Genomic DNA, 14117 nt, shown 5'->3' with positions numbered 1-14117 from the left:
TTGTCCTTCCCTGGCACCAGATGGAGGCCCCGTGGTCAGCAGGATGATGTCTTAAGCATGCCCTTAATTATGTCATGAAGTGAGAACTTGCAGAAGAAAGGTTTCCTCCTTCCAGCAGCCTGTGAAACACAGTCAGGTGTCATTACATCTTTGTGTCCAGCAGCTGGCTTGAGCTTTGTCCTGGCTGGAAAAGGACTTGTGCAGCCCTGTCAGCTTCCAGTGGATTGCAGCCCAGCTCTGCCCCAAGCCTGCTGTTACTGGTTGTGAAGGCGGTGTGAGAATTAGTCCATGCACGTGGAGGTGCAGGATGGCTGGTGGAAGGAAGTGCTGTGGAAAAGTCAGCTCTAGGTTGTAGTAATGAATATTTTGGGGGGTGTTGCAAAAGGAAAAAGCCTCTCTGGGTTTTACCTCATGCAGAGTTTGATCCTGATTTTAAAGGGTTATTTCCTTCCCACCATGGATATGGAAAGCCAGGGTGTTAGTAATATCTCCTGTATAAGAGAAATGGAAACAGATGGATGATGAGAAGAATATTGTGAGAATTGGATCTTGGGCTTCTGACCAGAGCTTTCCAAAAAGTGACTAGTGATGGTGTTTGTGTTTGGGGGTATGAGTATGTTGTTTCTTAAAGGACAGGGGTTGTTAAGTAGGAGCCTCTGAGAGCTCACACTTGGAGAAACGCTCGCTAAGGTATTCCAGGACAGGCACCAAAAGTCCCAGAGGTACTCAGCAGGCAGAGTCTGAAAAGCTGTGGCCTTGAGCTGTTCAGTCTCAAAAGAGAAGCATGCCTCAGTGGTCTTCTGCCAGTCCTGTTTTAATTCTCCCCCTGTGGATTGTTCCAACAGACTGTCAGCAGTGACCACTGGAGTTGTGACCATGCCACAGGGTCCTACAACTTAACCCCATCAAATATCACCATGTACTGGGTCAAAGCATGTGGGTTTGGTGAATGAAGGTCTGCTGGGTTTTTGATCTGGTCTATGGACAGGCTGAGCTGCCTTTCCTAGAGCTGTGCTCTGGAAAAGCTGGGAAGAAAGTCAGCAGAAAAATGGGTTGTGCTTCTCTTTCTCAAGTGTGATTTGCTTTCCCTTGGTTGGTTTTGTTGACAGGAGGCGTCACATCCCCGACGGGACCGAAGGCGCCTCTCGAGCGCATCCTCCAGTGGACAGTGGACCCCAACTCCTGACTGGGTAAGGGGATCTGCACAGAGGAGAGAAATACTGAGGAGAAGACTTGTGGCAGAGATGTCACACACATCCTGCCTTCCCCTGCCAGCAGAGACTTCCCAGAGGAACATTTCCTCACGGGCTGTGTCTTTGACTTGTGGTCAGAGCTCCAGAAGTTTATTGCCATCTGTGAAGATGGTTTTGTTTCACCTGCTTTAAACCAGTTCTCTGCTAGTGTCACTGAGTGGCTCAGAATTCCAGTGCTCCAGGACTTGCTGTGTTCATGTTGTTCACTCAGCTCATCCACCACCTTCCTGATTTTTGTAAACCTCAGTTGTTGGAGAGAGAGTGGAGATAAGTGTAGAGAAACCACTACTGCAGTGCACTGATTTCCCTGCGGGCTTCCCTCCTTACAGGTGATGTCTTGGAAGTCAAAGCTTCCCCTCCAGACAATCATGCGGCTCTTACAGGTGCTGGTCCCTCAGGTGGAGAAAATCTGCATTGACAAGTAAGTACTTTGGAGAGAAAGGGCTGTGCAGCATATCAAGAGCTTTGTGAGATTGGTAGAGGGTTGGATTTGGAGGGCCTCTAAGAGAAAAGTATACTTGTCAAGTGTTATTGAAAGCATCATGGTCTCAGCAGAGATGTTGTTTTGCTTGCCAAGCTTCTTGCTTGTCTCATCCCCTCTGAACTCTTTCTTGTACAGCGGAGAGAGAGTGTTCTTGGCAGCCGTGGTCTCTGGCTCTGTGTTTAGGCTGGTAGCAGTTTTAGGGATGTCTGTGGGACCTGCTAAGGATGTTCCTGATCTGTGTCTTTGCAGGGGTCTCACTGATGAATCAGAGATCCTCAAGTTCTTGCAGCATGGCACGCTGGTGGGGCTGCTGCCTGTCCCCCACCCCATCCTCATCCGCAAGTACCAGGCTAACTCGGGCACTGCCATGTGGTTCCGGACCTACATGTGGGGAGTTATTTATTTGAGGTAAGCCAGCAGGGTGCAGTCTAACTTGGTCTTTTACCAAACTTTTGAGGGGACCCATGGAGGGAATTGCATGCACCTGGCCAGCTCTGGATTGTCCCATATTTACAGGCTTGAAAGATGAGGGTCCTTGAATCAGCTTCTCCAAAACTTGGAGGGCCATGGAGATGATCAGAGGGCTGGAGCAGCTCCCCTACGAAGAGAGGCTGAGGGAGCTGGGCTGGTTCAGCCTTGGGAAGAGAAGGCTGTGGGGGGACCTCATTGCAGCCTCCCAGTCCCTGAAAGGAGCAGAGGAACAGGAGGGGAATGGACTTTTTAAAAGGGTAGATAATGACAGGACAAGGGGGGTGGAGTGAAGCTAAAGTAGGGAAGGTCTAAATTAGATATTAGGGGGAAGTTCTTTACAGAGAGAGTCGTGAGGGGCTGCCCAGAGAACAGGCTGCCCAGAGATGTGGTGAGTGCCCCATCCCTGGAGGTGTTCAGGGCCAGGTTGGATGGGGCCCTGGGCAACCTTGTGTAGCTCCAGGCCTGGAGGTTGGTGGCCCTGCCTGTCACAAGGGGGTTGGAGCTCTGTGATCCTTGGGGTCCCTTCCAACCCAGACCAGTCTGTGATTCTATGAAAACTTTAAGTGGGCAATGTGAAGGGAGATGTGCTGGGAGCACAGCTTATTTGGGAATTGGCAGCAGCACGGTCTAGAAAAGCTGCCTAGAGGGGACAGTGCAAAGATCTCCCACAAAGCTCTGGCTTTGTGGGGTGTTGTAGATGCTGCCATGCCTTTAAGGTGCAGGGTCTCAACCAGTGATTTCCTCTGGAAGCTTCTGTGTAGCCAGCTCCTGTCATCTTGGCTGAGAGGTCTGAATTCCATGTACCTGGCTTCAGAGATTAAAGTGGCTCTTGTCTTTCTCCCTCAGGAATGTGGATCCCCCTATCTGGTATGACACAGATGTGAAGCTGTTTGAAATTCAACGGGTCTAAGAGAGCACTTACCTCTACTAAGAGAAATACACTGGATCTAAGGACTGCTGTGTGCTGCTTCATCACAGCTATTCCTGCATTTCACATCCAGCTGAGAGACCAAAAGGACAATCACTTCATTTACCTCCCTGTCATTTAAAGCTTTAAATGGGACCTGCTTGGACATCCCTCCCCCAGCTCACTTCCCTCACCCTTCACCATGAACCTTGAGCGAGAGATGTCTAAGGGATTGTCCATTATTGTGGTTGCACTAGAAATCAGACCCTTCTTAGCTCTTCTGTTACTTTTTTGCTCTTGGATGTGGTTTGGAAACCAATCTGACCCTGTCCTTGCCCTGGTCAGAGTGAGGATTTAATTAAAAAGGACTAGCTGTAAATTGGGTGTGAGGGAGAAGCTGCTATTCCTGCACAATATGGGGTTTGGAAACAGCACTTACTTTCCTGTGGCTCCATGGAGTTTCTGGGGCATCCCTTCTGGCTGCAGGTGTCTTCCTGGTGTCTCAGTTGTGTATTGGTAGGAAACTCTTTCCTATCCAAACGAAAGGAGAAGCTGCTGAAGGAAAACTTTGTGTCTCAGTTCTGAATCTCTCTACTCCTCTCCTGGAAAGAGAAGTTTTGTAGTAGCTGGTGCTGTGGTGTGGCATGAGAAGTTTTTCCTTGGCTTCCAGGCCCAGCAGCCTGTCCTTCATGGTGGGCTGGTTTGATGGAGTGTGTGTCACTTTGGAAAGCCCTGCTTAGTCCATGTGAGCACACAGGGAGGAAGGGACTGGCTCAGTGGTGGCAAGGGGAGGAGATGTGACTGTTAAACTCCTTTTAGTCTTCTCCTGTTGACTGACAGGACAGTGTCACCTGGGTTTGAAAGGAACCATATCCTTCCATCTTTGCCTGGCAGGCTGATGCAGTGCAGGGAGTGAAAGGGTCTTTTGCACACTACTGCCCAAGGCAGTGGATTGAGGGAGGCACTCAGGGAAGTTGGAGGAGGAATCTGGAAGTTGGAGGAGGAAAAGCATCTCCATGTCAGTGGGGAGTGGAGAGTGCTGAGGCAAAGTTCAGTTACCAGATGGTGAATGTACTGGGTGCCAGGCTTGTGAAGTCTGGGAAGCAAGGATTGGAACTGGTGGGAGACCTGCTGTTGCTGGCTTCATTCAGCAGCATGGGGCTTGCACGTGGGTACTTGGAGACATCCTGGGGTTTGAGTCAAACTTCATGTTCTGCTGGGAGGGGCTCCTGTTCTAGACCAGCGTGGTCTTGAGACAGAGAAATGTGAGGGGTCCTGACCTTTCCCTCTTCACCAAAGCTTGGTGCTCTGGTGTTCAGGCTCCTGGGAGGATCACTCCACAGCTTTGAACTCCTGTTTCACTCTGTGGAAACCGGTCTCATGCATTAAAGTACAGGGACAGGTCCAGCACACACTTCTGTGCCTAGTGCCCCTTGCTGAACTTTTGAAGTTAGAGTGATGGCAACGTGACCATCATCTAGAGAGAGTGCTGCTCTGGGGTACTGCTGGCTTCAGGTCAGGAGGTTTCCAGGTAACCAGAGTCCCAGGCCAGGAGAAAGCTGAAATAAAACCTGAATGGTTTTCTGAAGGATAAGAAATATGTGAAATAGAGGTTATTCCCCCACCCACCTCCCTTCTCCAACCCACTTTGCCATTCAGCACTACTCTCATCCTGACCCCATCTCTGCTCACATGTAAAGAGGGTGAGGTCACTGTTTTACTTGGAATCTCTCTCCTATATAAGAATGTGATTTGGTGGGGCCAGCCTCTGATTGTATGGCACATGCACCTCACAGCTGGGATGGGGCACCCTGTGTCCCACGTGCTTGCCTCTTCCCTCCCATGGATCTGCTGGTTCTCATGATCTCTTCCGTCCTCTCTTCTGCTTTGTTTCTTTGTGAGTTCTTCTGGAAACCTTTCTGTTTGTTTCTTGGTGTTTGGAGTCTGATCCTTGTTCTGTGGAAATCAACTTGCACTGTAAACTATTTGCTTACTTACAGAGAGAAAGATAAAGATTATCTGAAACATGCAGTTGGTTGCTTATTCTTTCTCCCAGGGAGAAGTCTATAATCTTGTTTGTCTTATGCTGGAGTTAATTGTGCTGTTAGATCATGGGCTGGCTGCCTCTGCAGTGTGTGGATTTTTCTTTTGCAATGAGAAAGGAAGATTGGGCTCTGGAAAATGAGCCTGGGCTGCCTGGTTGTGGGGGGCTGCCTGGTTGTGGGGGGCTGCCTGGTTGTGGGGGGCTGCCTGGTTGTGGGGGGCAGCATGGTTGTGGGGTCACTTCTGTATTTATAGTGTGAGATGCCAGCAAAGGTAACTGCCTCCAGGGGTATGGAAAAGGAACTAGGACAGGGTCAGGTCTCCTGACTTGGTAAGCTGTGTGCTAAAACCTTTGTGCAGTTGAGACCCACAAAACAGGTGCCCTGGTCCCAGGAGAGCTCTGGAAGTCCTTCATGGATGGCAAGTGACAAAGGAGTGGGTGGGCCACATTTCCTGGCTATGTGGGATTCAGGAGTCACTGCTAGCTCAGTTCTTACCTGGCTTTCAGGTTACTGTGCCCAGCCCTGCTCTAAGCCTTGTGAAGGAGTGGAAGGCAGTTTTCACTGCATGCAAACTAAGTGTTCATGGCTTTACCCCTCCTGGAGGTACAGCCAAACCAGTCCAGAGATGGAACTCCTCTTAGGAGAAAGGCTGAAACCTTGGCCCCTGCGTTTCTCTTTGGCTTTTACTCTGCTGTGGGATTTCCTTCCTTCATCTGCAGCGTTAGTACTGGTGGTCATTGGGGAAGGACACAGAGGCCCTTAACAGCTTATCTGTGGTGGCTGTAGGTAAGAGTTGGAGCTGGTGGGCTTCATTCCTGTTCACACTAATCACGGATTCGGGTAGTCCAGCAAGGAATCACAAGCTGACTTCTCCTTCCATCTGTGCTTGTACACAGTACCTGCAGGACCTCCCAGGTTACCTGCTTGGTGGGTGCTGAGTAACTTTGCTTGTCTCTGAGCTGTCAATAATTAGGAAGAAGGTTTGAGACCATGTTCATCGTCTGAAAGGGCCAGACCTTGGCCTGTATCTCCCTTAGATCCCTTAGTACAAACCATGGCATGAAAATAATAATTAACTTTATTGAAGCCTAATTTATCCAACTGTTATTTCTCGTGACATATTTCTGTTGACACAGGCCTGAGTAAAAACACTTCTGGGGCAAAGTTCATGCCAAAGCAATCGCTCTCCCTTTCATGGAAGGGTGCCTGGATGCTAACTCCTAAGGAGCTGGATACCCGGGATCAGGCGTTTCCAGCTCTCCTCACTCTTGCTGTCTTGGGAGAGTTTGTTTTTCTAGGGGATCCCAAGAAACCACTGTAAATAGGCTGCGATCCCAAAGCCCTGCTGATTCTGGATTGATAGAGGAGTGGAAGCAGTGGTGTAGATGCCTTTTGTACTGTGCTACTTTGGCCTTGGTTCAAAGCCACGAGAGATTTTGACTGATCAAAACCAAATCCTGCCCTTAAATCTCTCATAACCCCTGGATGCCAGGGCTGTGCAAGTTAACAGGCAGTTGACTGTTGAGTCTGGTAGCTGGGGAGTGCAGAGCCAGACCCAGAAACTTCACAGGACACACACACACAAATCCAACCTGTCTTTATTCCCACCCAGCAGGCTCTGTGCCCGGGAGGCGCAGCCGCAAGCCCCCGCTCCCCCCCTGCTTCCAAAGCCAGTGCCTCCCGTGGAAGGAGTACTGAGGGGGCTGCCAGCTGTGCTGCTGGGCTCCCTCACACACAGTGCTCCTTGAGAAATGCTTGTGGACCTGCAGAGCAGCAGTGAGGATGGGGAGTCAGGGGCGGGAGGGACTCACAGTAGGTTTGGCAGTAGCTCTTCCTTGACCTAGTCTGCGTGCATGGGGCAGGGGAACCTTCTGCTGCTGACATCACACACCAGTAGCATCAAGTAAGGACCAGCGACTGTACCTCTTGTGTGAGGCTGTGTGAGTGCCTGTGAGAAGTGGTGTTTCCCTTCAGTCGGCTGTGGTGATGCTACAGCTTGTTTTTGGTAACAGGGAAAGGTGCCCTGGAGCGGTGTGAAGCCTGTCCTGCTCTTCAGGACCAAGCTTGGCACTGTGGTGGGGCTGGGTCCTACGGGACTCACATGAGATGCTGTGCCACGCATCCTAACCAGGACAAACAAATCCTCCCTGTTACAACCATTAAAGGAGCTACCAGCATCTCTCTGAAAGCTACACACAGAAAGTGTTTGGTGTCCAAGTGACTGTGGCTGTATGTGCTGCTCGTGTGGCTGGTACTGGGAAGTGTCTTCTGGGCTGCAGGATGGAGCTTGGTGAGCAGCGGTGGGGCTGGTGGAAGTTCAGTGGAGTGTAGGATGATCTTGTTGCTGTTGATGAAAGCTCTCTTGTGTGCCTTTCTCTGGAAGATTTCAGCAGGAGCTGGCAGGGTCCCACTTGCTGCTACAAAGCATCCAGCAGCAGACTATGGGACAGCACCAGCCTGCTTCCTCAGAGCAGTCAGGCAACTTGTTATTTATGGGCTTTTAGTCTGTTCCATCCTCCTGTTGTTCCGAAACTCACAGACGTTGTGCAAAGAGGAGTCAAAGCAGAAGCCAGAGCTGAAAAGAAAAACTTGAAAGCTTCCAGCTGCGTATCCACCGCTTCCTGCATCTTTGTTCAGCATCACCATGCCAGCCCAGCCCCTGGGGTGGGTGGTCCTGGGTTCAGGCGGTGATGTAGACCTCCAGGAGCCCCCCAACGGAGTGCATGCGGTAGAAGACCCCCAGGGGGAGGCCGAAGTTGACGATGGCAAACCACGTGGAGTAGCCGTAGAAGGACTTCTCCAGCCCGTTCTCGAAGACGGGGTGAGCCCCGAACGTGGGCATGATCCACAGCTAGAGGGGAAGAGAGCAGAGGTCAAGAGGGTGACAAACCATCTCTTACCTGCCTTCTAACTGCAACGCCAGCTCGGGTGGCTGTTGGAGTATTTCAAGAGGAATCTCTGTACCAGGACAGAGAAGGGACATCCCCTGGCTGTGCTGCTGGCTCCTTGCTGGAAGTCAAATCCTGTTGAATTCCTGGGAGCCTGACAACAGCCACCTCCTGCCCCAGCTCCATCTTTCCACACAGCTTCACTGTTTCCCTGAGCAATGTGCTGTCATGGATTAAGGCTGCAGTGAAGATCCACGCTGATTCAAGGTGCCAGTGTACTTTATAGGGTGAGTTTCTGTCCTGGAGACTCCTGTTTACAAAGACTCACTGCTGGTGCCTCATGTTTCTCCACCTATCTCACGAAACACCCTTAATGAGTGTGATAACTCTTCCAGAGGCTAAAATTTTGGCACGTAAGGATTTATTAGCTGTCTCCTTCCTGCACCCAGGAAACTGAGCTGTGTTTGGCTCTTAGGTGAAAAAAGAGACCTCCCAATGATGGCAGTCACGCCTTGCCTCACCAGGAGGTGGGAACTTGGTGGGCAAAACGTTCCTTGTCTGGAATAGTGGCCCAAAGGAAAGACAAGAAGAGCACGTCTGTATCACAGGTCATCATGGCTCAACCAAGCTGTGATGCAGCAGAGAGCGATACTTACTATGATGTTGCACAGAACCAAGAAGAACGAGATCTCCCTTAATGCTCTTCTCTTCCAACTCAGGTGAGAGTAGCTGTGGATGTAGGACAGGGAAGCCTTCCGGATCTCCTGTCCCAGATCCAGCATGTTCACACGTCTCTGGTCGTAGGCATCGTTCTGCTCTTCTTTCATTTCTTCCGCTTTGCCAGGGAACCTGTGCTCCTGCTTGCTGCTTGCTGTGGTTTCCACTTCACCAGGCAGCTCTGAACCCGCCACGTGCTGCCCGGCGTGTCCTGCATGACCAGCCTCTGCTTCCACTACAGAGGGCTGCCGGTGAAGCCCATCGATGATGAAGACGTTTTGGGTGATGTTCTGAAAGATGAGGAGGACAGAGTAGGACAGGATGAGACTGTTCAACAGGTCCCTGGGGTCAGTGGCCACAATGGCAACAATGGAGAAGTAGGACATGCCGATTTGGCCGAGAGCTGCCCCCATCAACAGGATGGCATCCAGGCTGCGGGTTGGGTTCTTCAGGGTGTCCAGCTCCTTCTTTTCCAAGGCGTGGATGATGGTCCCGATCACTGCAACCACGCTCATCAGGGGCAGGAGCACGATGTAGTAGGAATAATACATCACGAAGACCTGGCGGTTGGGGGCTGAGCCGGTGGCCTGGATCTGGTACACCATGAAGACGCAGATCCCGATGATTACAGCCATGGTGCCCAGCAGCGGCCCGAAGACCACCCCCTGGAGCTTGAACTGGGGCTTGACGTGAGGGACGTGGTGGCTAATGCGTCTCCCCACGTTCTTCCACATGACGTACAGCACGGAGCAGCAGACCAGGCAGTACTCGGTGTTGAAGGGGTAGATCAGGATGTAGCCCTTCTGGAACACCTTGCAGATGGTTGTGTTTGGGCACGTGCACGAGGTGGTCTCGTTGCCTGGAGTGTGAGGAGAGGAAGGCAAGAATTAAGAGGGAGGGGGCCTGGGTTTCAGGGAGTTTCTTGTGTGCAGGCACAACACCTGTCTCCACGTACCTCACCTAGGGAGTTATGTGTTTGCCACTCAGCCTGAGGGGATTCAGAATAAGAGGCTTTAGCATTGTTTTTCCCCAAATATGTAGTGCTCTTTCTGGCCAGCTCATCTCTGGATGAGAGACCCCCCTTTCTGCTCAGTGAAGCCTCCTCTAGCTCTACCCTTGGAATATTAGCTTCCCTTCCCAACCCCTGTATCTTCAGAGAGAGAAGCACAGCAACAACATCAGCCTTTTCCAGTCTGCCCATCTGCTGCTTGCAGTTGACAGGTAAATATGAGCAAAAAAAGCTAATGTATGGTGGGCTTTTCCTTTCCCAGCCCTTAGTTCCAGGGCTGCATGTTGAGGTCCTCACCCTCCCTGTGAACACATCTTCCCCTTGCAGCCCATCTCCTCAGGACAACCTCCAACAATAGGGAAACTGGGGTATTTGGGAGAATTGGTTGTGATCCCTGAATCATTGGAGGGCTGTTGTCTCCCCAGAGATCATCTATGTCAGCCTAATGTTTGGTTAGGAAACGTTAGGGTTGGGCAAGCAGAGCCTTGCCTGCGAATCGCTGCTCCACTTCACGCAGCTGGGACTCAATCTCCATGTGAATGGTGTCGTTGGTCACAGCCAAGAGCCAGAGGAGGAGGTTAGTGGCTATGGTCAGCATCAGCCCACACCTGGGAGAAGAGAAAGGCAGCTGTAGTATCCTTCTTTAGCCAGGTGGAAGGCAGCTTGTCCTCTTTTTGCAGCAGTCCGAGGCCCAAGTGAAAAGCGAAGGGAGCTGGTGAGCCCAGGTCCATGGAAGGAGGATGGGTCTGACCAGCTCATAGATTGGCTCTTGTGTGGTGCAGAGCACAGAGAGCCTGGGCAAGAGCAGGTGAAGATGGTTCTAGCAGGAGTAAAGGAGGCCACAGGCAGAAAGGAGGAGTTTCTTTAGAGAAGGAGAAGGCAGTTTGTCCCTTTTCTGTACCTGGTGAAGTTGTGCTGGACTTGGATGCAGTCCTTAGAGTGGTGCCACAGAAAGAAAGCCTGTAAATGGATAATAACAGTGCTGTGAGCAGGGCAGAGCTGGCAGCACACCTGAGGGAAAGGGACAGGCTGCTGAGCAGGCACGTGTTGAGCAGGGGCAGAGCCGCCTCCCTGCCAGGCGTGGGGGCCATGTGTGTCCCTGTGCCTCAGCGCTGAGGTGTGTGCTGGTGTGTGCTGGTGTGTGCTGGCATCCTCAGGCTAGGAGACCTGCTGGTCCCTGGCCTGTGCTGCTCTGGGTACCTGCTGCAGAGATGGGAACTGGTTTGGGTTTTAAATATGGGTGTGGGAAGAAGGGGGTTGGTACTGGAGTTGTGAGTGGTGTGAGATACTTCCCTGCACAAAGGGTTTCGTTGGGGGTTGGTGCATTAGTGAATCAGGTGGGACTTGGGCTGCTGCAAAGTCATCTCTGGTGAAATAGGAAGTTGCCTCTCCTCTCTCCCTACTTGGCTTCAAACCAAACTGGTCTGGGTCCTACAGCATGTCAGGTGCTGCCAGAGAGGTTTCTTTCTAAGCCTTTGTCTGTCCATCTGGCACATCAGGAGCGTGGGTGGGTGGTAGGGGATACTCCCCTGAGCATTCCTGGCATTACAACGCCTCGTGCACCCACTTTCCCAAGTGTCCCCCCTCCCCCCCACCCCTTGGGCTCCCAGGAATGGGACAGAAAGAAGGAGTGGGCTTCCAGAAGGGTCAGGTGCAGTACCTGGGTGCAAATAAAGATGATTTCGATGCTGGGGAAGATGATTTCCACCCTGGATTTGCACTGGATGAGAATTGTGCTGTAGCCAATCTGGAACACGTTCAGGAGGATGCTGAAGCTGCCAAACAGCAGCACTGACCCTGGGCAAACAGCAAAGCCATGGTAAACAAACACAGACCTGTCTGGGGAGCATCTGAGACCTGCTGGGGACTCAGGACCTCAGGCTTCTTGGATCTGGGTGGAGCTGGAGACCTTCCTGTTTGGAAGTGTCATGATTTTGAGAGAAGGGGACAGAAGGACGCCCAATCCTGAACCTGGTCGGGTGCTTTGGCTGGTTTAAGGCATTGAGACAATGCAAGGTGTCTTCTTGTGCTTGGGCACAAGGTGGGAGCTGGGGGTCTGGCCTGTTCTGTGCTGGCAGAGGAGAGCTTGTGGCAGGTGATGGCTTCTGTCCCACAGAGAAAAAATGAGATGAACACAGGTCTGCGGAGGTTGGGACACTTCAGGTGTTTCTCCCTTTCACCTTGGGTACCTCCCTGCAGCTTTAGGTGCTCAGGTACCTGGCATAGTTCTTCTTATGTCTCTGTGCTTAGCTAATAAATTAGACCATGTGCTAATTAGAAACCCCGTAACAGACTGGAGGCAGGGCTGCTGGGAGAAGTGCCCTTCCACAAAGGAGGGTGACTACTGATGGGAAGTTTCCCAGGAAAGTTTGGGTGTCACTGGGATGTGACTCACTGGGCAGGAATCTTCCTCTGGAAACAGGACTGCTGTGGTGTTAAACAAGGACGAGGGTGGCACGGGGCTGATGACACCCTTGGAGGGTAACCATGGTTGTTCTCTTACCCTGCAAAACGGCCGTGCCTAAAACCTCCCTGTGCCTCTCCCACGTGCTCTGTTGCTGGGCGATGCCTGGCTTGTGCTTTGGGAAGGGATCACAGGGTGAGGCTGTGCTGGAGGCTGAAGGGAAGCCAACTGAAGACCTTCCCAGCTGCTCTCATTCCTTCCTGTGGCACCCACTATCTATTCCCCCCACCCCATCTTCCCCCAGCCTCGCACCACGAGGGCATCGTGAGGTTCCTGATGCCCTAACTTCATCTCCTGCTCGGTTTTTTTTTAGGGGTGGGGAAGCATCTCTTCCAAACACCAGGAAGAAGGGGGAAGGTACAAGATGACAAATGAAAGCAGAACTCACCCCGAATCCAGACGGGTCCCGCGTGGGAGTCCCGGTACAGCACAGCGTGGGGCTGCCGGCTGGTGCCCAGCAGGTAGTAGGTTATCCAGCACAGGCACAAGACCTTGAGGATGGAGAGCAGGATCCAGACGTCTGCAAGTGTGATGGCCACGTGGTTGAAAATCATACTGCTGAGGAAGGCGCTGCCCAGAAACACCACGTTCATGGCCAGCAGCCCTGAGAAGAGCTGCCCGGCTTTCTGAGCTTGCTTGTCCCTCTGCTGCACTGAAGAGCAGTGACGGTACAGCCAGAACTTCTCATAGTGGATGGTGGGGGTGGCTGATGGGGCTGCAGCTGACCTGCTCTTGCAGCGGTGGCAGGGCTTTTGCCTGGAGACTTTGTTGCTCGACATGGCTCCTCTGCCTGGGGTTCACCTGCCGTGTTGAACAGAGGGGATGTTAGAAGTCAAAAGGATGGGGGGTGGGGGGGATGCTGAGATGTGCTCTGCTGTGTGCTGACCCCCCCCCTGCTCTTCTGCCCAAAGCTGTCCACAGACACCCGCAGGGAGATGGGTGTTTTGATGTCTTTGCCCTGCCCCACCAGCACTTGGAGCCTTTGGGACCAAATCCTTCCCATCCTCACCTTCCCCACCTCCTCTGCATACAGCCCTGGATTCAAGCTTCCTCCTTTCCCTTTTTTTGCTGTAAGGATGAGGTGGAAACACAGAACAAGCTCAGACCTGCGCTGAGATTCAGAGCTCTTTGCTTTTGGTTGATGGGTCCAACCTCCTCCTGGTGTTTCTGAGCTGTGAGAGCTGCACCACGGTCCTTGTGTGGTCACACAACCAGAGCTGGGGAGAAGAAAAAAAGAGTAAGAAGAAGGTCTGTAAGTTTTGATCCGAGCTGCTGAGAAAAGATCCAGCCTCCTGCCCAGAAGGGCTGAGAGTGGGACAGAGTTAACATGTGGTTTTCTTTCTTTCTCTACTTGTAGCACAGAGGAGAACACACACAGCCATGAGCACGCTGCCCCGGAGAAGTTTGAGGGCTGGGATCAGATAAACATGCAGAGCTGGAGACTTTTCCTGTCCATCTTTGGAAAAAAGGTCTTGGTAAGACTATACTGCCCTTGAGAGAAAGATCTCCCTGCTTGGGTACAGCAGTGGGGGAAGATCAGCCTCTCCAGAGATTCAGTGCACGCAAAGGTCCTTTCACTCCCTGGTGACTCTGGCTGGGGAAAATCAGAGCCCTGGGCTGCGTTTGGGGGTGGAGGGATTCTACATCCTTGCCTTGGGGTTTTGGGGAGAAGTTCTCTGAGAAGGGGTGGAAATTTCAGCGCTTTCCTCTTCTTTTCATGTGCACTGAGATGCTCTGCCTCCCTTTGGGGATTCAGTATGCTTCTGTGAGTTGGGATTGATGTAACTCTTCCTCATTCAGCACCAAAACCTCTCCTAACTTAGTAGCATAAGAGCAAGCACCCCTCCCTTCACCTAGGACCATAACTGCTCTGCTTCAG

At 51.9% G+C, this 14117-nt stretch overlaps 2 protein-coding genes across 2 annotated transcripts in view; one reads left to right on the top strand and one right to left on the bottom strand.

Moving 5' to 3' along the window:
• The window catches only part of HID1 (HID1 domain containing), a gene marked incomplete at its 3' end in the record, with an annotated part of 28241 nt that extends 25123 nt beyond the window's left edge, over positions 1-3118 (top strand). Inside the window, exons 16-19 of the mRNA XM_084273550.1 lie at positions 1110-1190; positions 1583-1674; positions 1987-2145; positions 3055-3118. Coding sequence (XP_084129676.1) covers positions 1110-1190; positions 1583-1674; positions 1987-2145; positions 3055-3118 — 396 coding nt within the window. The remainder of the gene's footprint in view (positions 1-1109; positions 1191-1582; positions 1675-1986; positions 2146-3054) is intronic.
• Positions 3119-7840: 4722 nt separating this feature from the next.
• Positions 7841-13017, bottom strand: OTOP3 (otopetrin 3; the record flags this gene model as incomplete). Its single annotated transcript, XM_084273564.1, has 6 exons — positions 7841-8011; positions 8705-9624; positions 10264-10382; positions 10676-10734; positions 11435-11571; positions 12627-13017. 6 exons carry the CDS (start codon positions 13015-13017, stop codon positions 7841-7843), a joined length of 1797 nt encoding a protein of 598 aa, XP_084129690.1.
• Positions 13018-14117: the final 1100 nt, after the last annotated feature.

The sequence above is a fragment of the Gallinula chloropus genome, assembly GCF_964237585.1.
Source record: "Gallinula chloropus genome assembly, chromosome: 20".
In the NCBI taxonomy this organism is placed as follows: Eukaryota; Metazoa; Chordata; class Aves; order Gruiformes; family Rallidae; genus Gallinula; species Gallinula chloropus.
The sequence above is the reverse complement of the archived record's forward strand: the minus strand, read 5'-3'. Positions and strand labels throughout refer to the sequence as shown.